Source organism: Ursus arctos, unplaced genomic scaffold, assembly GCF_023065955.2.
Source record: "Ursus arctos isolate Adak ecotype North America unplaced genomic scaffold, UrsArc2.0 scaffold_4, whole genome shotgun sequence".
Lineage (NCBI taxonomy): Eukaryota > Metazoa > Chordata > Mammalia > Carnivora > Ursidae > Ursus > Ursus arctos.
In genome coordinates, this window is record NW_026623056.1 from 42,276,667 (window position 1) to 42,302,079 (window position 25,413).

General features: G+C 42.4%; 1 protein-coding gene across 1 annotated transcript in view; it reads left to right on the forward strand.

Annotated features, from left to right (window-relative positions):
- The window catches only part of MORC1 (MORC family CW-type zinc finger 1), a 156,147-nt gene that overhangs the window by 125,809 nt on the left and 4,925 nt on the right, over positions 1-25,413 (forward strand). The window contains exons 22-26 of the mRNA XM_048215067.2: positions 5,463-5,532; positions 7,690-7,756; positions 10,983-11,150; positions 18,854-18,941; positions 20,512-20,565. Coding sequence (XP_048071024.2) covers positions 5,463-5,532; positions 7,690-7,756; positions 10,983-11,150; positions 18,854-18,941; positions 20,512-20,565 — 447 coding nt within the window. The remainder of the gene's footprint in view (positions 1-5,462; positions 5,533-7,689; positions 7,757-10,982; positions 11,151-18,853; positions 18,942-20,511; positions 20,566-25,413) is intronic.

Consider the following 25,413-nt stretch of genomic DNA (forward strand, 5'->3'; position numbering starts at 1 on the left):
GGGTGAGAGGTGAGCAGGCAGCCAGCAGTCGAAGACGTAGAAATCGAGGTGCTTCATGGTGATTTGAAATAGATTTTTGCCTTATGTAACCACTTCTTCCATTTCTCAATACAGTTTTCAGTAAATTCTGTATATTTATTAATGCTTTGTAGAGTCGGATTTGTTTTGGGGAGATGGACCCAAGTTTCGAATTCTGCTCTGAAGTATCATGCAAGAATCAAGGCCACTGTAGGATCCCAGCCTTATTTGGGTTACATAGATAAGATGCTTGGCTATTAATAATAATAAAAATCTGTTGGTAATTTACTATTAATAGTTTTCAGAGAAAGGAAGAAATCAGTATGGGCTGGAGAAGGACATCTTGGAAAGAATAGGGCTTACACTTGTCTTGAAAGGTGGGAAACACAAGAGGGAAGGAGAGAGAGGCATACCATGTTAGAGAGAACTGTACGGGCCAAGATGTGGAAGCAGGAGTGTATATAGTGCTTATAGGGAATTCTGAGGACAGCCTTCTGGTTATAGCAGGGTGTCTGTTAAGTACTGAGATTATGTTCATGTAACTTAGAATCACACTGAGAAGGGCTCTTGAAGCCAGATTCAGAGTTCGTACTTGAGGCAGTCACCAGTCAGGACCTGTGGGAAGGTTTTGAGAAGGAACGTTTGATCGTGGAGATTTTGTTTAGGAAAATGAATCGGGTTGTGATAATGCTGTTGTCCTGGATGGAGTAGAAGAAGAAAGACCCAAAAGCCAAGTAGGATCTGCTGCCTAAAGATTGGAGTATCAGGATGGCAAGGAAAACGGAGCCACTTGGAGGGAAGCAGAGCTGACACTGGAGAGGGGTACGGAAGACTAGGCAGGGAGAGCAGTTTGGAGATGGCAGCCGGGAACGGCAGGTTGTTGCAAACAGGAAGAGAAGAGCCGACAAGCGACCCGAGTGGGCACACGTGGGACTGAAGGTTTGAAGTTCCAGCAAAATGTGCAAGTGTCCAGAAGTCAGTTGGGAGCAAACTGGAGTAAAGGTGGAATGTTAGGGTTGGTGCTGCTGATCAGACCATTGTTTGCATAGGGTGATGGTTGAACCCCTGAAATTTTAATAGGTTTATTGAAGGATCAAGTGTGGACAGAAAAATAAAGATCCCAGGAGATTTGGGACACAGAAGGTTACAGAAATCAAGGGAAGAAGGAGCGGCGAGAGACTTCTTCATGCTCCCCCAACTCAGTAAATGGCACCACTGTTCACAGCTACTCAAGCCACAGCCTAGGAGGCGTCCTGAATTCCTCTCCTCCTTTCACACCCAGCACTCAACCTGTTAGCCAGTCCTGCCCAACCAACCTTTGAATGTATACCTGTGTTTCCTCAGCCACAGCTGCCACCCCGGGGAATTCACCATCTCTCGTCGGGGCTGTAGCAATAACCCTCTAAATGACCTCGCTGCTTCTGTTGGCGCCCACGGCCTAAAAATCTGTTTCATCCAGAAGATAGGTCATGCCCTTCTCCTACTCAGAACCCTCTGATGGCTTCTGCTCACACTTGGAACAGAATTCAGTGTCCTTGCTGTGCCCTCCAAGGCCCTAGGTGACCTGGACTGACCTCTTTTGAGTTCTCATCTCCTACCACTCATCCCTTCTTTCACTTCACTGTAGCCACCCTGACCTTCCTTGGCCTCCAACACCTTGAGCTTAGTTCTGCTTCCCTGACTTTTCCTTTGCTGTTTGGAATGTCTGGATTCTACTCCCCCCAAGCCCCCAGCTGCACGTGTGTACAGTCAGGACTTTCTGTGATTCTGTGAGTATACTGAGTATCAGTTACTGTCGTAGACACTGGCGATACAGCAAGAAGATAACAGACAGTGCTCCCTGTCCCTGTGGGGCTTCCGTTCCAGGGGGGCAGCCAGACCCCAAACAAGACAAGTAAATAAACCGTGTTGCAGGCGAGATGATGGCAAGTGCTCAGGAGGAAAGGAAAGCAGAGGAAAGGGGTAGGAAGTGTCGGTGTTGGGTGTGGTGAGGGTGAGTGAGCACAGTTCTGTACAGGGTTGGCATGACAGGCCCGACCGAAGGATGTGTGAAGAAAAACTAGAAAAAAGTTGGAGGAACAAGTGAATCAACAGCAACAAACCAAAGAGCTTGAGAGAAGAAGGCACTTGGCATGTTTGTGGAGAAGTGGGTCGAGAGGAGGAGTCATGGAGGGTGTGGGGTGAGAACAGCGAGGCCCAGAGAGGTGGCTGGGCTCGGTGTGGGGACTCAGGCTGTTCTCAGTCTCTTACCTGTGTTACTTCTCTTCACAGAACTTAACGTTACCTGACATCATATCACATATCCATCTTTTTATTTACTTAACATCTCTTTTTCTCTCACTAGGAAATAGGCTCCATAAAGCCAGGACTTTGTATTCCTTATCAGAACAGCGTCTGACCCATACTGGGATCTCAATTTTAGGGAATAAATTTACAGATGAGAGAGGAGAGCCTAGAACATAATGTTCACTGCGGAAGAGCGAAAACAGAAAGGACCTTTGAGTTTGTCAGGAAAGCATGACTGGTCTGGTAGCCCTTTTGGGTCCTTGATAATACTAATGGCCTACAGAGGAGATAAAAGGGCAGAGAAATAGAAGGAAAGAAAGCAGGTAAAGTGATACCAACCAGTTCTTAAGCATCCTTAACAACAGCTGAATGAGAAAAGTGTTACACAGCTGGCTGTGGTGTGTTCCCTCCCCCCCAACTTATTTATGATTTATTTATCCTCTTAAATAGATACTTCACAAAATTGAGCATGTGGTATTATGTGAATCCATTGTATCCCTTGGAGAACTGACAAATCCCGCTGCGCTCATTGTTCACATAATTTTAATTAAGGTATCTAAAACCCATGTTAAGACCTGACTATAATCTCATTGACTGTGTGGGAGGTGTTATGTATTCCGTGACTGAGGTAAAATCTTGGGAATGAGATATCCCCAAACTGCAGAGTATGAAACACAGTAAGCCTCAGAGATGGAAGAACTCTGCTGTAATGAAGTGAAGTAACGTAGGTGAAAGAGCGTGTGAGCAGTATCCAAATATACAAATAGTGTCATCGAAGAGATAGCTGTATGTCTTATTGTCTCAGCTTGCAAAGGTTCAGCCCTTCAAAGCCACCAGTATATTGTGATAGAAGAGAGCATCCTGTGAACTCAGATATTTAGTGTTATTTAAAAGGGAATACCGTAGCTGTGACTTGTTTATCCAAAACCTTTTAAACGTCTCTATGCCCAAGAATAAAGAAAATACAGGAAAGGAAAAGAAGATCATCTCTCCTGCAATACAGATGGGAGAGCTTTGTGTAAGTACCATTTTTGGAGTGAGAGGACGCACTGACCCTCATGGAAACAGTCTCTATAAGGCATGGCTCAAAGCAGAGAACAAAGCAATAAAATGCAAAAACAATTAATTTCATGAGGCGGTGCTAGTAACACCACCACAAAAGTTCTCTCCTGGGAGTGCTGTCATTTTGGTTAATCTTGGATGCTTCCATCCTGGCTTTTTCATCACAAGGAAGAGTTACCGAAGAAAAGGAACACGTTCTGAGCTGGATCACCCTGGATTACAACAAAGTGGCTGTAACTAAAGGCATTAAACAGCTCCTTTCGTCAGCTTATCTCGTGGTTGCTGTTAACTGCTGTGGGAAATAGTCTATGCTGCTTATAAACCGGCCAAAAAATGATTAGTTCGGAGTTAGAGGCACTTAAAAAGGCATGTAGATTTCCCATATGTATCAGCATATTAGAAGAAAACTGTAAATTTTACGATACATCAGAGAGAAATAAGATGTACATTGTAAGGTCATTTTGCAAAATGAACTTTAGAAAATACGTGCATTTTATTTACTTCTGGGGCAGGAATTTATTTACAGTATAAGTACAAAACTATTCTGAAATGGACAAAAGCAGCTTAGCATCACTTTTTTTAAAAAAGAATTTATTTGAGAGAGAGAGAGAGAGAGCACACAAGAGCAGGGTGACTGGCAGAGGGAGAAGCAGACTCCCCACTGAGCTGGAAGCCCAATGTGGGACTCGATCCCAGGATCCCGAGATCATGACCTGAGCCAAAGGCAGATGCTTAACTAAGTAAGCCACCCAGGTGTCCCAGAACCAGTTTATTTATTTTCCCCTACCTAACAAGACTTTTCTTGTTGTGGCTTTGAGTGAAACAGAAGCAGCAATGATGGACAGCCTCACAGGTCTTCTGTTGCTAGGCTACATGTGTGCCCATTTAACCTGCTTCGCGAAGGAGCACAGTTTCTAGAATGCCATGTAGAATATATGCCTGTGTTTCCTGGGAGGGAGGAAAAGGAGGGGTGATAGCCTCTCTCTCCCATGTTTGTTTAGCAGGGCACAGAGGGCTTGAAAGGCGAAGGGTGTAGACGCAGTGGACGCACAGCTCCGCGCCTTCCCCCAGGTCATAGAAGTGGGGAACATGACTGTCTCAGGCATGTTCGAGGGTCTTCAGATCAAGGAGCTCCTGCCTTACCCCTTCCTTCTCCATTTCCATCTTTTACTGCCTGTTCCCTCACCTCACAGATGTACAAAATACACGAAGGGAACATCCTAGGTCCATTTTCCTGAAGGGCATAAACTAACTCTCTTTCTCTCTCTCTGATCTAAAGAAGTACATTTCCAAAATTTAAGTTTGTGTGAGCCTTGTAAAATGGGTCTTCAGGCTTCCCAAAGCAATGGTGGACATGGCTTCTAGATGGCACACTCTACCCGCCCCCCCCCCCCAGCTCTCTCAGTCCCCACTTCTGCCCACCCACCCCAGACATCACACACACACACACCCTCACTCTCAGGTGCCACCAACCCTCTTGGCTCCTGCATTCAGCACATTAAGGCTCTATAACCCCTTTTAGGCAGATTTCCTGAGATTTTATCAAAAGACAAGGTGTCCCAAACTTGTCCCCGGGTTGGCCCATGTGCACTCCCCATCCCCATCCCTGTCTTCTTCCCCATCATGCTTTGGGGCCTCAGGCCCCAGGCCCCAACCTCCCCAAGGTTTTCATTGCACTGATGTCGAGCTCATTCTCTATATGTCTGCTCTGTATCCACCATCGGGGTGATAAACCTTCTCAACACAGCCGAGGGTCCGTGGTTGCTCCTGGAGAATCAAATACTTGGCTCATTTGTTGGAGTCATTGTAACATCCTCATAAGATATGGGTTTTTAAAAATACCTGTACAAATACCGATAGACGTATAAAAATCCTGATAAATGGTAAATCTGATAATTATGATGTAACCATCCTTGAGACTCATACCAGTATCATTTTCTACAATGCACGTGATTGTCTCCCTCCATAACGCACTTCTGCATAGAATGTACTTCTGGCCTCTCTCTCTGATATGGGCACTGATACTCAGGTCATTTCGCAGCCTATGGTATACCCTATGTTTTTGTGCAGCTTTAAGTAAACAGCTTGTTTTTCAGGTTTTAGATAAAAGTGACACTGAGGTTTCATTGAAACAAGAAAAAAAGGAACTTTCTCTTATGAAAAAAGGTAAAAAAAAGTTCAGTTTACCTATATTAGTGGTGACGGAGTTGTTTTCCAGTATGACATATGTGGCGTATCTAATGCGAGATATAGTTCAGAAGTTTGGTAGCAGTTTGGATTTTTGAAAGTTAAAGTGTGTTGTTCCAGAAGTGGGAAACACAATCTCCTGTGTTTTGGAGGAGCCAAGAGACACTCCCTTCTTAAGGAGAGTCCCCCCAGCACTGCCACACAGGGCCTGACATCTCCAGCAGTAGACTTGGGCCACTCTCTGTGTTGAATTCTGTTTAGAAATTTGCAGTAGATTGATAGGAGCTCTTTAATTCAGACTGTATTTTGAAAATTATAATGACAGTTCTTTATCTTCAATTATGTAGTCCTTTTCCTGCTTTTCATGATTCCCCTCAGACTAGTTCACCAAACACATCCGTTAGTTCTTTTATCTCCATGGGACATCTTTTGTCTCAAGTGAGAGACTTGAAATTTTTTTAACACGTAGAGTTGCCATGTTATAATATTCAATCCAAAAACGATTTCCCTGGATAGAGAAGCTGGAAGTAAACCAGACTCAGAAAACTGTGTTTTCTTAGTGTCCATTCATTATTATGACTGATCCCTTTATTATGTACTATATCATTATCATTATCATTATCATTATTATTATTATACCATTCTCTTTTTTGTTTTAATATTATACCATTAGGCCTGAGCTGCGAGCCCATCATTTTCATGGTGGTCCTCTTATTCTGAAATAAGTTCTAAAGCCTTTCTTAGCCTCTTTCACAAGCCTCAGATCCTTTTGGCTTCATCATTCCCAGTCCTTGTATTGGTCCATGGCATCCCAGGAGTGCCAGGGTCAGTTTTATTTATTTATTTTCCCCTACCTACTCTGTGCTCAGTTTTGGTCATAAGCTCTCCCTTCATACTTTGTTGCTCAGGTAACCTAATCAGCCATTTATGCATATCTTTATATTTGAACCCACTAGTGAGGTCCCTAAGAAATCACAGTTTTTTATCTCTTATCTTAATTAGAATAATTTACAATTCCAGAATCAGGATTTCTTTTGTAAGGCTCTCTTAATCTTAAAGCCAGTCTTTTATAGAAGTTTCAAAGTATTAACATGATTTCAAGTACATGCCTGTTGGATTTCCAAATTGTAATGGAAAATTGTTAATACAATTTTGATCCTAAAATTAATATTTAATTTCAAATATTCATCCTGGGTTTGGAAAGAACAAATTGTGAAATAATTTCAAATGACTGTAATTATAGATTAGTTGGCCGTTGGGCTAAGAAAATTTCACTTTATATGCCAGCCAGTGAGTAAAACCAGTGGCGCCTGCAGTATACTTGGAAAACCTCTTTCTGTGTTTTCTCTTTTATATTAACTTAAAGGAGTCAGATCCCCAGCCATTCACCCACCATCTAAAACTTGCTTTGTTGCTGTGCTGTTCCACTTGGCCTTTGATGGCCCTAAACTTGTTGGCGAGGGTTTACTTGGTGGAATAAGATATTTGGACAATTACCACAATGAATTCTAGAGACAGGTGGAAGAAAGACACATTGACTTATTGCGTCTGCTGCCTCCAAGACACTCTTAAAACCAATCCAAGGAGTCAGAGCATTTCTGTTCATCTATGCACTGTAAACAAATCTCTAACCTCTCTGAACATACAATAACGAGGTTCCCTCAGTGAGGTCGACTAGATGACTCCAGGTCTCTTCCTGCTTTAAAGTTTGACTCTCTACTAGAGACATGTTTGGGGTTGGGATCTGTTAGGATGTGTTTGAACCGGCACCTAAAATGGACTAGAGTGGGATTCTAGGGGGAAGACAGGAGGTTGTCTGGGCAGAGGCTGGTGAGAGAAAGGAACCCCAAGCAGTCACCCCATGCATACCAGTCACAGGTTATAAGCATCATGAAAAAGAACTTACAAAAAAACAAGTTACAAAGGCTCTTGGATTATTATGTACACCATCTACACTTTATTAAAAGGTTATTATAAAGTTGCATTAAGAACATATTGATGCGTTTTTACAAGAGGATATTTGGAATACAAAGCCAAATTATCTATAAGTAGTTAATAAACTGCCGACACTTCTTTCAGTTCACTTTATTGTGTGATCATCAAAATGTGATTGTCTTCATTTTATGTCTTTTGAAGAAAAACAGGAGCCGTGCAGTGATACTCCAGAAATAAAGAGAAACTCTTCATTACCTAACCAAGAAAGGTGAGTGTATTGCAATTATACAAATTCCAAGTGAGTGCAATTATACTGTTGCAAAGTAATTATCAATGTTTAAATACAAGAAGAAAGAAAATCATAGCAACAAGCAAAGGCAATTAAGAATGGGACCACATTTACAAAGGAGACAAGAAAGAATAGCATACGGCTAGGTTTCTTACCTTTTTTCCCAAACCTTTTTATTTTCTTTTGTGAGGATTTGGGGATAATGAAATGGAACAGGCTTAACTTCCTACTCACAGCGAGCAACTAATTCAAATTACTGTAATGTAGTCAAAGAGCTGAAGATGTCACATGTGTATAAGGTGTGAATATGCAGTCAGGTTCCTGTTTTTTTGTATGGCTCATTATCTTATTATACGTATATGTGATTATGATAATCATTGCGTGCTAGAATTTTCTTGACCTGAGACTTTTGTCACTTTTAATATAAAATCAGATGAATATTTTGGATGCCCAATAAAACAGAATGTTTTCAAGGAAGCAAACTCTTACCCTCACTTGGACAAACTTGTCAAAGGTGCTTTCGACGCATTTAGACCCAGTGTCTGTGAATCCAAATCTTGGGCTCTTTCTGCATAGTAGCACATTGAATTGAATGTCAGAAAAAAACAGAGAGGAGTTTTATTTTCTGCACTTCCTGGCAGGAGTCCCTCTGATACTCAGATCCCCTCACCTCACTGTTCTACTCAGAAGCCTTTCATGGTCCCATCGCTTGCAAGATAAGTTAAACTCCTTAGCACGGCACAAGTCCCCTTCACTCCTGGCCTTTCCTGGAGCCCCCGCTTTGCTTCCCAGAGTTTCTGAATTGCTTTGAGTCTTGTTTTATCACACTTGAGTATCTGTCCACACTGCTTCCTTTGCCCTCTGCGAGCTGTACACCAGTCTATTACTCTTTCCTTCAAGTTCGGGTTCAAGTGTTCTCTCCTCTGGGGCTCCCAACTCTCGCAGGCAAACTCAGGGTTTCAGAGAGCCACTGTTGCAGTGATCAGAGTGGTCATAACTCGTTCAACTACAGTAATTATCTGTTAGAGGCGCCTGGGTGGCTCAGTCGTCTAAGCGTCTGCCTTTAGCTCAGGTCATGATCTCAGGGTCCCGGGATCGACCCACACTGGACTCTCCGCTCAGCAATGAGTCTGCTTCTCCCTCTCTAGAGCTCTGTGATCTCTTGCTTTCTCTCTCTCTCTCAAATAAATAAAATCTTTAAAAAAATAATTATCTGTTAAATATTCTGACACACGATGGTGGGCAACACCATTGTCAGGTCAAATGGAATTGTCCGTCTGAATGTCTGTCTTCCCATAAGGATGGGGCTGTATCTTTTCTTCTTCATAACTCCAGGTGCCTGAGAGGTCTTCCCATAGCACTCCATCCAAAATAGCCTGTCCCATTCCTGACCAGGCACACTATCAGATCTTAGCATCCTGCATGGTTTTGTTCAGAGCACTTATTACTATTTTAAAGTATCTTGTTGACTTGTCTCTTTCTCTTAATGTGTTACATTCTAGCTTGCTTATTTTCTGTCTTTTTCACTAGGAGCTAATTCATTCCGCAAGAGCAGAACTGTCTTGCTCACCTCTGTGTTATTAATGTCCAGAATAGCAGCTGACTCAGAGTTGGTGTATTTGTTGGTTGAATAAATGATGCAGATTTCCCTCCACTTTATAGACAGTGGTTTAACCTAGAGTTATTTATTAAAGTTTGAACTAAAGTTTAAAATTCATCCAAAGACTAATAAAACACACTGTGTATGTGTGTGTGTATCATTGTTACTTTCAGGTTTGTATGAGGTTGTGTGTGTCTTTTTTTTTAAATCATCTGAATTGTATCTACAACATGAAATGTTAGAGCTGTGTTCCAATTAAAACAGTCTTCATGGAAGAATCTTATCAAACTCATATTAATGAGTGCTACTTACTGAGCACTTACTAAGTGTAGGGGTTGGGCTGAGTCCTTTGTATGTCTTGTTTAATCCTCAGCACAGTTCTGTGAGGTCGGCACTATTAGTGTTTGGCAGGAAGAGAAACGGGTTGAGAGAGGACTCTCTGGGCTCAGGTGTAGTGCATTTTACCTTTTACCCCCAGTGCCAGCATGACTTTTCAGCATCCCAAAAAATGATTAAAAAAATTTTAGAGGACTACTTTAATGAAATTTCAGCACAAAGGAAGTTATAGTTAATAGGCTTCAGATATTGTATAAGTATTCTTTAAGAGACAAGCATTAGTTATAATGTTCTTAACCTTAAATAAAATATCAGCTGAAGTTAGGAGAATTAGTACCCAAAAGCTGTTGAGAGTAGAAACACATTCTATTTGATATAAACTCTTGTCTAATTTTTAAATGACCCATACGGTATAAACATATAAAACTCTGCAGAGCTGTGGTCTTAACATAAGCATGAAAGGATTATAAAAACCCCCTCCTTATTTGACAAGCAAATCCCTAGGTGATCTGACCCCTACCTGCCTTCACAGCTTTGTCTCCCAAATTGCATGTTCCCCAGCCCTCTTGAACTTTTTTGTTCCCACAGTGCTGAAAGCTTTGGGTCTCACTAACACACTACACTATTCTGGGCATCCTCATCCTGAGTTATTCTCCATGCTGCAGCCAATTATCCTTTTAAAACATACAGCAGATCCTCTTGCTTCCATGCAAGAAACCCTTCAGTGGTAGTGCGTGCTCTGCTTAGAATAAACTCAGTTCCCGTCCCCTGGCCATGGGTGCCGGCCCTCCCCCACCCCCTTCCTGTGCACTCCACCCCAGCTGCCCTGCTTCATTTCTACCCAGGATCATTACACTTCACCTGGAACATCTTTTTCCTTTAGATTTTGACTAAATAGTTCTTTCAACTGACTTTGCCCCTTTTTGTTTTGTTTCTGTATGTACCTTCCCCCAGGCTAACATAGAAATTTGGTTTAAAAGCCTCTTTAAGCAAATGAGACAAATGGTATGTGACTACTGTTGTTAAGAACACATTACCGCCAATTCTGTTTAATTGTGGCTCCCCCAAAACCTTGACACAAGATTTGTCAGGAATAAATAGTAATTTTTCTAGTTGAGAGTTGATTTTCTCTAACTCCCTAAATGACAGTTTTTAGCATGACATTTATGGCCTTGCTCTCATTTGTTGTGTGTTAACATTTCATTTGTCATCTATTAATGTTTCTGAATTCATTGGTACCTAATGTGATTCCTGCCTTGAAATTATAAGCCTCGGCTTGTTTCGGCACCATGCACCGACAGGAGGTCTAAGTCCAAGTTCTAGACACAACGCCAGCTTTTCCGTGAGCGGTGGTTGTCACGTTGCTGCCTTACTGACAAAGTCTTCTCAAAGAGCATCTGTCAAGGAAACTATAAGAAAACTGGCGTCTAACTTAAGGTAAAGATATTTGCTAACATATTTCCATATGCTTTGTTGAACTCTCTAAGCAGTGACGACTTCTGATCTTTCCCCCCCCATGGAGTGGTACAGTCATCAAGAAGATTCAGTAGGGTGACTTTATGACTTGTCACCTAACTACACCGCTTCAGATACCCCACAGGTTAAATGTCTCTTGAAATAGAACTGTAGTCGCTAACTGCCGTCACGTGGTCCGTCACTGTGGTGGATGTTAGTTCTCTCCTGGATGTTATGAAGAATTCTTACTGAATTTCTTCCTCCCTCCCTCCGTTCCGTCCCCTTTCCTTTTTTATTTAGTTGGTTTTTGCCTGTCGACGATCCTCATGACATTTGTAATGGCCTTCTGAAAAGTCTCCCTCTGTAGCTTTAGATACTAAACTTATCAAGGGAAATTGAGTTTTACTTTTTGGTTCAGGGTAGAATGTTAACATTTGTGGGCAGGGTAAATGAGGAATTTAAATGTCTGGATCTCAGGATGTAGGTAGAGATGGGATAAAGTCCAGGATTCAGAATTTTTCCAAATAGGGACTGATGATAGAAGGCTTTACAATCAAGCCAAAGAAGTTAGCATACAGAAGAGTACTCTAAAATAGGTACCATAGGGAGAGGGAGGGGGCAGGAGCAGGAACACCACGAAATTAGCGGAGCCAGTTGGTTTGGTTAGGGTTCATAGCCTGAGAGTGGCCTGCATTGTAAAGTAAGAGGCTTTCGGCCAAGGAGAACACACCACATGCCCTAGCTAGAATAATATTTTCCATGAGGACAGTGACTTTGACTTTCTGATCAGTGAGTGACTGCAGAAACTTCCTAAAGAAGAGAATTGGCAAAGAATGGAATTAGAGAGTTGGCAAAGAGAAAGGTAGAGGTGTGGCATATACATAGGGAGCCGCAACTTCTACTCAGGCCCAGGCTTCGGTCTTGTGTGTGAAAGGAGACTGCAAACTACTGCAAGACTTGAGCTCGGTTCTGCGGTTGTCCCGGGCTTTATGGAAATTTCTGCAGCAACACAGGGCTGTCGGGTTCTGCATACATGGGCATGAAGGTCCCACCTGTCCCTTAGGAACACATTCCTAGCATCTGACCTGCTCTGGGAGAAAGGAGGAGGCTCTCTTGGTTATATGTAGGTGGATCTGCTTGGACGTTGCATCAAGACACATTTTGACTAATGATTCTAGGGATCCAGAGGCAAGGTGCTGACCAAGAAATGAAGCCAGCGTGCTACATTTCTGAACACTTAAGTTTTGATCACTAAATCTGTCCTGGCATCTGCGTTGGCAAGCCTCCACTAGCCTGGGAATGGGATGGAAGCAGGCCAGACCTCAGTGTTGTACAGATGTTCTGAGGTTGAAAAAGGCCACTTATCCAATGATCTGGTTGGATAGTCAGTTTCATACTGTCATGGTCTACGGTATAGTCCCTCAAGAATGGGATGTTGCAACCAGTTCTGTCAGTATTTGTCCAGATGTAATATGTAAGCTCCTCAGTTTTGAAGTTGGGTAGCCATAATTTGAATCCTGGTGTGTTCCTTACTAGTTCCAAGATTGAGGCATGTCAACTGAGCACTAAGCAGGGTAGTATGCAATAAATTATATATACGAGTGTGCCTGTAAATATCAATAAATGTGTGCATGTGACTAAAAATGTATGGAGGTGACCACATGTCTGACGATTGGCGTACTGCTTCTTGATAATAATAGCTATCATTTTTGAGCTGTTATTATATTTTTAGCTCGCCCAAGTATCTTGTTTATATTAGCTCCTTACTCCCACAAACTTAAGAGGTTGGTATTATTCTTGAGGAAACTGAAGCTTAGAGAAACTAACACACTCGAAGTCACAATTACACAGCTACTAGGACAGGGCTGGGTTTAAGCCGAGGATCCCTGATTTGTTGTCGCGTGCTCTTAGCTACTGTATACACACACAGACACAGGTGCATATACGTATGCATATACATACAGATGTATATATATGTTTGTGTGTGTGTATGTATATATATATATGTTTGTGTATATGTGTGTATACACACACACACATACACACCCTTTGCTGCTGTCCACACTGAGATCTGGAGAGCCCTGTCTGGTTGTGTTGCAGCGGAGTTTGGGTGGACCGCTGTGTATCATCATTCTCCTTGTTTTTTCCTTGGCTCGTCTTTGTTCTGCATTTAAGTATATCATTACTCTTAATTTTAATGTTACATGTGATCAAAAAGGGGATAATGTGATTGAGTGTACTAAGACTTTTAAAGTACATTCACTTCTATAATTAGGCATCACTAGAAAATTAAAATTTCCCGGAAACCATCTCCCTAATGAACATGTAAAATCTTCGGTGCTTGAAATCATCACACTATTATCAACTGAACACTCTGAAAGCCAAATGTATTAATAAATCAGCTCTTTTCGGTACTAGCTTGAATTTTTTTATGGTGATTGTTTTACAAAAATATTAAGTGGCAAAAGAATTGTACAGAACACAGAGCTTAGCTGGAACGAAATGAGCTCCTCATTTATCAGTCTTCTCTTTCGCCTCTAACAGCATGTAGTAGGTTTTCTCACATTTCACTGATGAAAACAGATTTCTTACCTTCTTTGTTATTCTTACCCCCTGTACTGCGCTATTCTGTGTCTGGTCCGCATGTTATTCCTTGTGTTAACTAGACTTCACACGTCTCAGCGTGAGGATTGTGGCTGATTGTGCAGATCGTGGAGGGTACCATGTGCTTTACATTGACCATCGCTCACCAGATTTGCCTTGCTTGTCACACGATAGAGTCATTAGAGCCCTTTCCCTCCACTTGGTTCACTCTGGACATGACCTCAGCCTTATCCCTTTCCACACTGCCCAAGTGGAGTCCGGCCACTTCTGTTTATTTCATGTTAATGGAATAAATTAATAAAAATAGTAGTTTTCATTATTCATTTTCATTACCAGATTATGCTCGGTTTAGTGTTTTCTGACTTATATTACCTTCTGTTTTATGCGTATTGGTTTATTTAATCCCCAAATATAGTAACATCTTTGAAAGCAGATTGGATTTTCCACACTGTGTCTAGCATATATTAGTAGGTATTCAAAGAATACTTTTTTCTTTTTTTTTAGTAGCCTCCATGCCCAGCATGGAGCCCAATGCAGGGCTCAAGCTCATGACCCTGAGATAAGACAGGAGCTGAGATCAGGAGTCAGACACTTAACCGACTGAGCCACCCCGGCACCCCTCAAAGAATACATTTAATAAAGTTGAGAGTGATTAATGTATAGTGCAGTGACTAGTGTGGCAGAATGTTGAAGTATTTTCAGATTATGGGGTATGACTGAGTTGTGGTAAGTCAGAGGTAGAGAGCTAAACTAAGATCCAGGCTGTTAAATTGTATCAGATGGTCCTAATATTGGAATAGTATTAAATCTCAAGTCACTCTCAATAGTTATACATATTTATTATACCCTTTCTGCGTGCCAGGCACTGTCCTAAGGACTTTGTATATGTTAACTCTCTTAAACCTTTCAATAGCCCTGTAAATAGACTTTTATTATCCCCATTTTATGGATGAGAAACTTGAGGTTCGTAGAGGTTGAGTCATTTGCCCAGCATTACCTAACTCTTGGGTGGTAGAGCTGGAATGTGAATCCCGGCAGTCTCATAGTCCTTGCTTTGAACTGCTAAGCCTAGAAGGCCTTGTTTCAGTTCATCGGTATGTATATAAACTTCATAATAAGGCAGACTTCATTTATTTCAACTCCATCAAAGCTCAAACATACTTTGTGTTAGCTTAAATTTTAAAAGTATCAAAAATAAGTTCTAAAAAGGAAGTCCCTCATTACAGGTGGCTCCTGGTTACTGAAGCAGGAGAAAAGCCCACAAGTAAATGCGCGAGCAATTGGAGTCTGTCAAACAACATGATCTGATTCCTGGTTTTGTGAAATGAAGCTATGCCATTTCTGTTCATGCTCATCTTTCTCTTCCCCTGGGCCGGAGAAGAGAGTTTCAGCCTACCTCAAGGAGGAGGCTTGCTCTTTTTCTCAGCCAAGACCAAGCCTATTGACTCCGTTACTTTTTAAAAACAGCAGCTGGATGAGCAGGTGCTTCCTTCCGTGTTTCCCTGCTCCCGTCTAGAGGGACTGGAACTGTGTTAATGCAAGTGAGAGATTTTCCCTAAGAAAAAACTGCTCCGTTGAGAAGGGAATAAGACTAGGGAATGAGTAAGGGAGTAAGACCGGGAGTAAGACTGGGGGAGGGGGGTGCCTGCTTAAGCGTCTGCCCTAGGCTCACGATCCTGCATCAGGTTCCCCTGCTCAGTGCGCTGCTTCTCCCTCTGATACTACGCCCTCTCATGCTTTCTCTCTCTCTCTCACATAAATAAATAAAATCTTAAAAAAAAAAAAAAAAGGACTGGGGAGTGAAAAGGAAATGACCCTTAGCTGCAGCATTTCAAAGCTTGGCCATCACGGATGTAAACAGCGCCGACTACGGGTTGTGGCTCACCTGGTTGAACTCTTGAAAAACTTCCAGATCAGACTTGCAGATTTGGATATGGATTTTATAGGAATTCAGCCGAGATGGGCATCCTAGCCAGGACCGCCTATGATCCTGGATGCAAGTAAGAGCTCTGCAAGATCTTTGGGCTTATTTCTTTCTTAGTCTGGAGAAGAGAGACAATGTCAAACAAAGACACTGCCCTGATTTTATTCTCAAGTCTGAGGGCGGAGCTGTGAGTTGATGCTCCCGAGGGAAGAAGGACTGTTCCTGAGAGATAAGAGTCCTGTTGAAAAGGCGGCACTTGATTCACGAGCCCCCCACATGCAGTGTCCATCTGACTCGGTGGCTACCGGTGAACAGACAGCACTTGATTCCTGCAGTTTGGTGCTGAGCGCCTCCTGGCTCATCTCCGGGCAGCACCTTCCCTGGACTGGAGGATGACTGTGTCCTAAGGGAAAGCTGAGGTTTCTGAGTGCAGAGAGGTTTGATACACCCTCGGGAACAGAAGAAGATGGCAGCAAGGGATACCAGGGAACAAAGGGACTCAAGACAATACACGAAGGAATTTTCTAAGAGTTCTTAACTACATTCAGACCCTGCTTCTGAGATTTCTGGTGTCTTACAGTTACCTAACAGCATCTAACAGTTTTCTGAATTAATCTTTCAGGGAAAGGAAGAGTTCTGTGTGTTTGTGCTTGGAGACCGCAGGAACTGTATAATTTGTCCTCTGTCTTGTCAGTCTTATGGGACAGAATCCCTGAGGGAAAAGCTAATTAGCAGCAGCTCTAGGGAGGAGAGAGTCAAAGGCAGAAAGCAGAGACCCTGGTGGGAGAGAGACAAAGGAGAGTGCAGGGCACCTGCTAGGGCCTGTGGTGGGGGTGGGGGATAGGGGGGTGGGTCCTTAATCATCAGGAAATCAGAGAGGCTCAAAGTAAGAATGACTCCTCAGCCAAAGAGTTTCCATAAAGATTACATGAAGTTACATGTATCAAGCATATAGTAGCACTTAGCACATTTCTAGCACTTCATAAGGAGTGGTTGAATGTGACCAGGGGGTTCACTATTGCCAGAAAATACTTGTCCCCAGTATGTAGAGCAGTGGCCTGGAAAGATGCTTTATGTGCCCCCACCTTCCTGCCCCATAGCTGGCTAACTCCTCCTTTTCCTCTTCCTCCTCCTCCAGGGCTCCCCATGATGGTGAGGGCCCCTCATCTCCGTGCCTACATTCCCATTTTCATCCAAGATTTATCACACTGTCCTGGAAAGAGCTTGCCTCCCTGTCTGCATTCCCCACGAGGCTGAATTCTGTAAAATAAGAATGTGTGGGCTCCTAGCATGGGGGCAGATGCCAGGCCTTGGCAGGGGCCACTGGGTAAAAGCTCTGTGGTAGTGGGGTTCAGGGAAAATCTGGGGGACTATTGAGCTTGAGTGTATTGAGAAAATATAACATGGCAAAAGCTGTAAAACTTTATTATATAAAGTTGTGTTTTATTTTAAAATGGTATCTTTGGAAATACTTGTATGTGTGAGAAATTATTTAGATGATAGACGATGTTTGGTGTAAATTCTGATGCAGAGCTTTCAGAGGATGAGAATAATTCGGAACTAAATCAGAACTTTTTTTCTCCTCAGCCTGCCCCTTCACCCTCTCCCAGGCCCAACCCAGTGCTACCACCACCTAAAATTTGCTTCTCTGGGAGCACCTCCTCAGAAGATTGCTGATTTGCTCTAAATCTAAACCCAAAAGCATTTATACTGACCATGACAAGGACTGTTGCTCAGGAGAGGCTCAAACTGTGTGTTGGGGGAAGGGAGGCTAGATTAAGAGAGAGACAGAGAGGGCTGGTTTGTGTAAAAGACCTCCCCCCTCCGGCCCCACCAAACCAGCCCTCGCGGTGACCACAGGTCCCCTTTCCTCAGGACTCGTCCACTTGTAGCTTTTTCTCTGTCCCCCATCTGATTTCTGCTCATCTCAAATACCCAGAACCCACTCACCTTCTTACTAGCTGGGCAAATAATTCTGCGTTCATGTGTGTGTGTGTGTGTGTGTGTGTGTGAGAGTGATATCTGATGTGCAGTGCTGAGGATTTTTAACGTTTGGATTGAATTTCCTTAAAACTATAAATGAATATTAAAACATAATATTTAAAAAAAAACTAGGAATGTAAATTATGTAAGAAACAGCTATTTTATCTTTTGTGTGCCGTATTATTTTACAGTTGAAAAGTTTTGTAAATCCCTTGGCTAATATACATGAGGTTCTTAGAACCCTTCAACACAAAAACACTCTATACACTTTTAAGGTAGAGTAGCTATAAATTTCTAGATTTCATATTCTCCCAGGAATGAAATATGTATCATCTGGGTGACTAATCCTAGAAAAGCTGTCACACTACAGGGGTGAGGCGCTCCTGCCTCTTGGCAAAATGAAGCACCTGTCAGAACAATGGCCAATCACTGTTTGGGAAGAGCAGGGTCCATATATGATTTCTAAGAGCAGCCGCAGAGCCTCCCCGGATGAAAGGAATTACTCTGGAGAATTAAGGTCTCTGGGTTTGTGCGGAGACAATGGCTCTCCTCCGGGAATTTTGCAAGGCTAAGTTTTCTGCAAGGAGAACGCTCAAGTAGGGTGCAGCACTTTCCTGGGCTGCTCGATTATTGATGGGTGTTGGGAGGCTGCTTTCTGCCTGCCTGCCTTCCCTCCTTCCTTCCTTCCTTTCTCTCACTCTCTTTCTCTCTCTCACTTACTCTTCCTTCCCTTCCCCTTCCCCTCCCTTCCCTTCCTCTTCCCTCCCTCCCTCCCTTCTCTCTTTTTCCCTTTCTTTTTTAAATAAACTTTTAATTTTAAGATAAGTGTAGGTTCACAAGATGTTATAAGAAATCATATAGAGAGATCCCCTGTACCCTTTACCTACTTTTTCCCAGTGGTGACACTATCGCAGGCTGTTGGCAGTGACACAGTCCAGGTACAGAACAGCAGTATCACGGTGAGGAGTCCTCCTGTTGCCTTTTTATAGCCACGCCCACTTCCCCTCCCCCAGTCTATGCTTTTGGGGAAGAGTTTGGTGCCCGTGATAAAAACAGTTTGGTGGGCGTGAATGTGCGTCTTTGCCAGGATGTGTAGCCCCCAGCAGTTCCGACAGGTGAGTGCTGCGTCCCCGTTCCCAGTATATCACCGTCTCTGCTGTGCTCATATTCCTAGGGAGATTCTTCTGTACTTTTTTCCTGAGTATCAGCTACCGTCCGAATTTGGCTACACATCTGTGGAGGAACTTGCAGTAAGTTTTGAGGTAAGCCGGCTTGATTAGAACTTTGAGGGAATGACAGGAGAGCCCGAACTTAATGGAAGACACACTGTAAAGTGTTACCGGGAAGAGGACCTAGGATGGTTTAAGTGAATGCAGATGGGGATCTTTAAACCAAATGGTTGACTCAGAATGAAAACTGCATTTAAAACCAGTATGGCCAAGGTTCAGATAAACTTTGGGAAGATCTTACAGACTGAGAACAGAAAGTCGTAGAGATGAAGAGAAACAGGACGTGGTCCCTGACTTCCCTTCATGACACCAAAACTAGAGTTTCTATTGCTTGGGTACATTTTCTCAGCTACCCTTTATGAGGGGCTGAGGTGAGGAATGGGTGGGTCAGCCATGTCAGGTGCCCAGAGCACTAGTCTTATTAAAATCACTAACACATCACAGGGACGGATGAAGAAAATTCAGTTTATCAAATGTCCTTTCAGGGACAGTACCATATATGATTAGAAGGAAAACTTTGTTCAGCTACCTGGGCTCACAGTGGGTTGTCCCCAGGCCGCTAAGTCACTGCAGGCTGTGGTGAAGCTCAGTGAGCTATGCGGGCCTGAGGCTGCCAGAAGCTGCTCCCTGGAGCCCGGAAGAACCCCGGGGTACAGGAGGGTGGGAGGGTGCTTTCTCTGCCTACATGCTCACGACTGCTTGTGGGAATGATGGATGTACATGGAAGGGCTAGTCGTGAAAAGAGCACCAAGTAAATAATCTGACAGAGGTGCCTTATGCCTTAATCTGATCCTGGGAAGAAACCCTTAATTTTCTAATGTGTAATTATTGTTTTTGCTCCCTCACCTTCTACCCTCACCGCACCCCCCGGCCCCCAACCAGGGTTCCAACTCTGTTACTTCACTGGGACTGTCTTGTGAGGGCACCACTGACCACTAAGGCTGACAAATGCAGTGGTCACTTCTTATCTTACCTGACCTCAGAGAGACCAACTCAGTTGACCACTTTTTCCTTCCTGAACCACTTTCTTTGTATCGCTTCCCTGACAATACACTTCCCATTTTCTTGCTTTTCTTCCTCCTGTCTTTCCTGCTGGTAACTCAATTCCTTCCCTGTTCGGTTTCCAAATGTTGGCACGTCTGAAGGCCCATTCCTGGGCCATTTTCTTCTCTCTGTTTCTAGGTGACCTCTGTGAGTCTGTGACTTTAAATACTCTCCCATTTGCCAGTGACTCCCCAGTCTGTTTCTGTGGTGTTCCCATTCCAGCGATCCAGGCTCCAACTACCTTCTTGACATCCTCTTGAATAATCTTTGTCATTTCCTTTTCCTTCACCTTTTTTTCTTTCTGCCATTGTTGAACCATGTTGTTTATGAATTATGTAAATCGCCTTAATCTTTTTTTGGAATAAGGTGAGGTATACTTTAGTTAATTTAATTAGACCCAGGTCTTAAAAACGACCCACAGTACCAGTGTTGGCCTGTTCTAGGCTTTGATGGTTTTGTTTTGTTTTTTTATACTAGATCCTTGCATGTTACAGCTCTGTTGTAGACAGCTCATTCTCTAAAAGTTAATATCCTGTTCTATTATCATTTACAAAAACAGCTGGAGCAATGCCCAGAGCAGAGAAACAAAAAGCTGAGAATGGTCCTCAACCAGGTAAGCTTTTTTTTCCTTTTTTTTATAAATGTAGTCATTTATATTCTAAATGATCCCATACACCAAAGGAGAAATAATAGACATTTCCAAATGTTAGCTTTGGAAGGAAATCAAATTTGCATTCTCTTATCAAGACTAAGATTAATGCGTAGCATATCAGATGTCACTAAGCAACATCTTTTTGAATTTTAAAATGCAAATGTTTCCACAGCAGAAAGCTTACGAAACACTGGGAGTCAGACTATATTTTGAAGAGAATACATGATGTTCAGTATCTTTAAGAAAGAGATTAAGTCCTTGAGACACTGGACTAAACCAGAAATCATTTGCAGATTAAAGTTTTTAATTATTTTGGACAATTTGATATCTCTGGGGGTTTTTTTGGTTAGTTTTTTGTTTTTTTAGTATCCTGTCAACAGTTTTTTAAGTTTATGATTTTTCCATTGTCAAAGTAGTTATAAAAACAATGAATACTACTGAAAGTACTTATGCTTACAGCCGTATTCTGAAACACTGTCTTACTAACATGCAAACCTATCAAGACTAGGCGGTGCGTGGCGACCCCTGGACTCATGAGAAGCAGAAATAGAAGCAAAAGCACTGCTTCATCTCTTTTGTAGGGAATGGAATAGATTCGGATATTCTTGTTTCATAAGTGAAATAGAATTACGAAGTAAGTTCCCAAAGACATATGATACCAGGCAAACTTGAAATGAAAATGAGAACCTAAACCAGACTCCTTCCTCGAAAGGCTGCATCACAAAGTATTTGAAGTGTAGGATGTGCCTAAATTTCACATCCTTGTTGATATATTTGCCTCTGATGTTTCTGAGTGAAGTGCCTACTGGACTGTGATAAACAGCTGGACATGGAGGTTTCCCATCATTGTTCAGCTGAAGAGCAAGTTTATTCCCTGAATAATGTCTGTTGAAAAGGATTCACTGAACATTTTCAGCCTGAAGACGTGCTTTGTCCACATTTCCTAACTAGATTACAGGACAAAGTTTTAATTCAATATATTTTTGATCCTATTTCTAGCACTATATTATTTTCGTCCATGAATGTCAAGCAGGGGTTGATCAAGAGCCAGTAGATGTAGGCACTAAACTAGGCCTTTTGTATCAGCCAGTAGCTCACTTAACCCTCACAACACTGGCAGGTAGAGGCCACTATCTTTATGTTTGTAATGAGGAACTAGAGAGTCAGCAAGTAATAGTCCAGCGTCATGATGCAAGTAAGTAACAGATTCAGGCTTGGAACCCAGATGTGTCCCACTCCAAGCTCATTCTCTGCATCACTGTCCTCCATCTTCTTATCCAGACTGTCCTCCTTTATCACGTGACAGAGTCTCCATGTGTTACTTGCAGTATGTATACCACAGCTTCTCAGCCTTTTGGTGTAAAAGAATTATTGTTTACTTACTAGAGGCCTTGACATTGCATGATGAGACTCATATGGGGGCTACTGACAGTGGAATGGTGGGGGGGGGCGTGTGGCAGGCAGGTTGTTTGGTATCTCACCAGGAATTGTCCCAACTGGAAGTGTGTGGCAGCCAGCTCCAAGAGTTACCAGTAAGGCTCCTGGATCTTCCCACAGATCTTCATTTACTGGTTAGGAAACTCTGACTTAAATACTTAACACTATGAAACTTAGAAATTTGCTAAGAATTAGGATGTCACACATCTTAGTTTATCCAGGCTTATGTGTGTCCTTCACGTCTGTTTCTAAATGACATTTTTCTGGTATCGATATGATCAGTAACGGAGCCAGGTTGTTGTTGGGTTTTGGAGACCAGACTGAATAAGGTAAGTATTTACACAAGGTGAACAGTGTTAGCAGAAATGATAAGTAGAATCCTCTTAATGTTTAGGGCAAGTGAGATTCAAAGAATCAAAGCAAGATAAACAGTCAGGAGACCATGACTTCCTGTTGAAACAGAGATGTTGCAAGCAAAATACAAAACAATTGTGATCATGACTTCCCCAACATGATACTGCTTGGTCATGAGGACTTTATTATTGATTGGTAGTTTTAAGTGGATGGTTATAAAAACTATTAAAATCATTCTTTGAAATCCATGTAGAGGACAGATCTATGCTAACTTGATTTATTCTGCATACTTTTAATAAAGACGGCTACATGAAAGCACAGAGGACCCTTGATAAGTCACAGATGTCTTTGGTCACCTTGCCTTGATTTCCATAACTATTAGTAGTAGTAGCTGATTTATGATCACGTAGGTGGTCCTATACGACTTGGCCTGAACCACCATCTTTTATTCTTTCCTCTCACAAACCATCTGCTCCATCTGAGATGGAATTACTCCAGCCTACTAGACTGACCTGCCTCTGAGCCTTTCCCCATGCTGTCCCCCAGAACACTCTTGTCTACTCTCCTAGTCTGCAGGTGGCCTCCTGAAATCGTGCCCACCTGATGTTGGGTCTGGTCAATGCCACCTTCCACTTCATGCCTTCCTCAATCTAACCATGTGAGCTTAATCTTGACTTTCTATGTTCTAAGAGAACCTCAGAACTTTTTTAGTGTTAATTAAATTTTCTGCCTTGTATTGTAGTTGTTTCTTGTATTTTATTTTCTCCTTAACTAGATTATAGGATCCTTGAAATTAGCAATTCTCTCTTATAAAACTCTGTATCCTGCTAGCATTCAGTCGGTACCTTGAATGCATCTCGACCCTACCATTTGTACATTGAATCAAGGTTTATTGTTTCTGCTATACTGCCAGCCCACATAAACATCACATGTCACATACCTATAAGTAGAGTACGAAATCTAAGGATCTTGTAGGCCAGCCTTCCTTGGTGCTAACTTGTTAGGATTCTGGAGCTCCAGAGCTGCTAGAACTCTGACTTTTTACATTCAAGGCAGAAAATTAAAATCTCGGTTGAATATCCTTTCTTTCAAATCCTAATTCCGTTCTGAATTAATGGAGTTTGGAAAGAATTCCATTTTTGATCTGCCTCAAATACCTCTACAAGAGTAGGTTTAACCAGCAGAACTAAGCCTCTCATCTTGTTACAATTCTCTACTCCTCTTAATTAAAACGTTAATACAACCAGAAGTCCTTTTACATCGAGCTTTGAAAGTTCTCAGAATTGCTCCCTTTTATAGAGACTCCCTGAAAATGTTAGCCTGAGAAAGGCAGAAGAATAAATCAGGAAACTGGCTGGTAGTGTTTGAAGGAAGTATAGTTGGCTTGGTTACAAAACCGTGAACTTGGAGAGACTAAGTATGACCTTGAATGTAGCGTGCTATAGAACATTCCTAATGTCATACTGTATGAACAGTGTTGTCTTCTGAACTTTTTATGTGAAGTAATTCTAGGTACACAGGAAATCACAAAATGGTAGAGAGGTCTCAGGTACCTTTCCATTTTTCCCAGTGCCTATGTCTTATGTAATTATATGATTATAGTAGAATATCAAAACCACAATAATGGAAGTTGGTGAAATATGTGTCTCATTTTATCCATATGTGTGGATTTGCGTAACCACCACCAAAACCAGGATCCAGAGCTCCCATTACCACAGACACCTCCCGGTTCTCTCCTTTATAGCCACACCGCACACACACAGGCACCCCAACTCTAGGCAACTGCTAATCTATTCTCCATCTCTATCATTTTGTCATTTCAGTCATGCTAATAGAAATGGAGTCATATAGTATGTGTCACTTTCTGATTGGCTGTATTCATTTAGCCTAACGCCCTTCACATCCATTCAAATGTTATCAGTAGTATCAAATGTTATCAATATTGCTGATAAGCAGTAATGTTGTTTTTCTGACTAATGTTGTTTTTCAGATTTCTTTTTAATTTTACTTGTTTTGTTTGTTTTCTTACTACTGTTGCTTTTATCAAAAAGTGTTTCCTGGCTCTTGTTCAGATGGCAAAAGCTGTGAAATTCTAGAGCTCTGAATACTAAGAACTCTGTATGACTGGTGACGTCGGAGCTATCTATGACCCTGTTCTCCTTTTTCTGGCTGAGTTGAATTATTTACCCAACTCCACCTTCTGACCATGGGGGATGGCACTGCCTGGCGTTGACTAAAGCCTCCATAAGGAGTCATCAACGTCTTGTGGGTTGAATTGAGGATGTTCGAAAGTGGGTTTCCCTCCAAGATCTCAGAACATAGTCTGGATTTCAGGGCAGGATCGGCCTGTGTGCTTAAAATCCCCTTCCTGTGAATGCTGCACATCTGCTCTCCTAACTCCCCACCATTTCATGCCAATGGTGCAGCAGGCATGGGAAATACAGGGGTGAACAAAACTGTTTTTTGTTTTTTTTTTTTACATTGAGGTCACATTCTAGAGGAAAGACAGATAACAGAGCATAATGTAACATCACGTAATGGTAGATACTGAACACGTAAATAAACATAACATAATTGTGCAGGGCCAGGGGGTAGACCGTGATGATGCGTAGGGAAGGGACAGCCTATTTCAGGTATGGTGACAAGGGGATACCTGAGCCATGTTTCAGCACAGACCTGAGACAAGCAGTGAGCCTCGTGGAGGTGGGGCTTGAAGTCACTGAACGGAGGAAGCAGCAAGAGCAAAGGGCCTGAGGCAGGAATGAGCTTGGTGTTTTCCTGGAAGAATGAGGCGGGAGACTAGGAAATAAGGTAAGAACAGGCAGAGGCAGGCCAAGGAGTTCAGCATCGCGTTAATTTTTGGTGCCCCCACTCAAGTGTCCAGGCAGTCTGAGACTCTAAAAATCCAAGATTTCTTTACATGGCAATCCACAAATCTCACAATTAAGTCTCACCTTTAATGGAATACATTGTGTGTGTGTGTATGTGTGTGTGTGAACACACACAAATAGGCGAGTG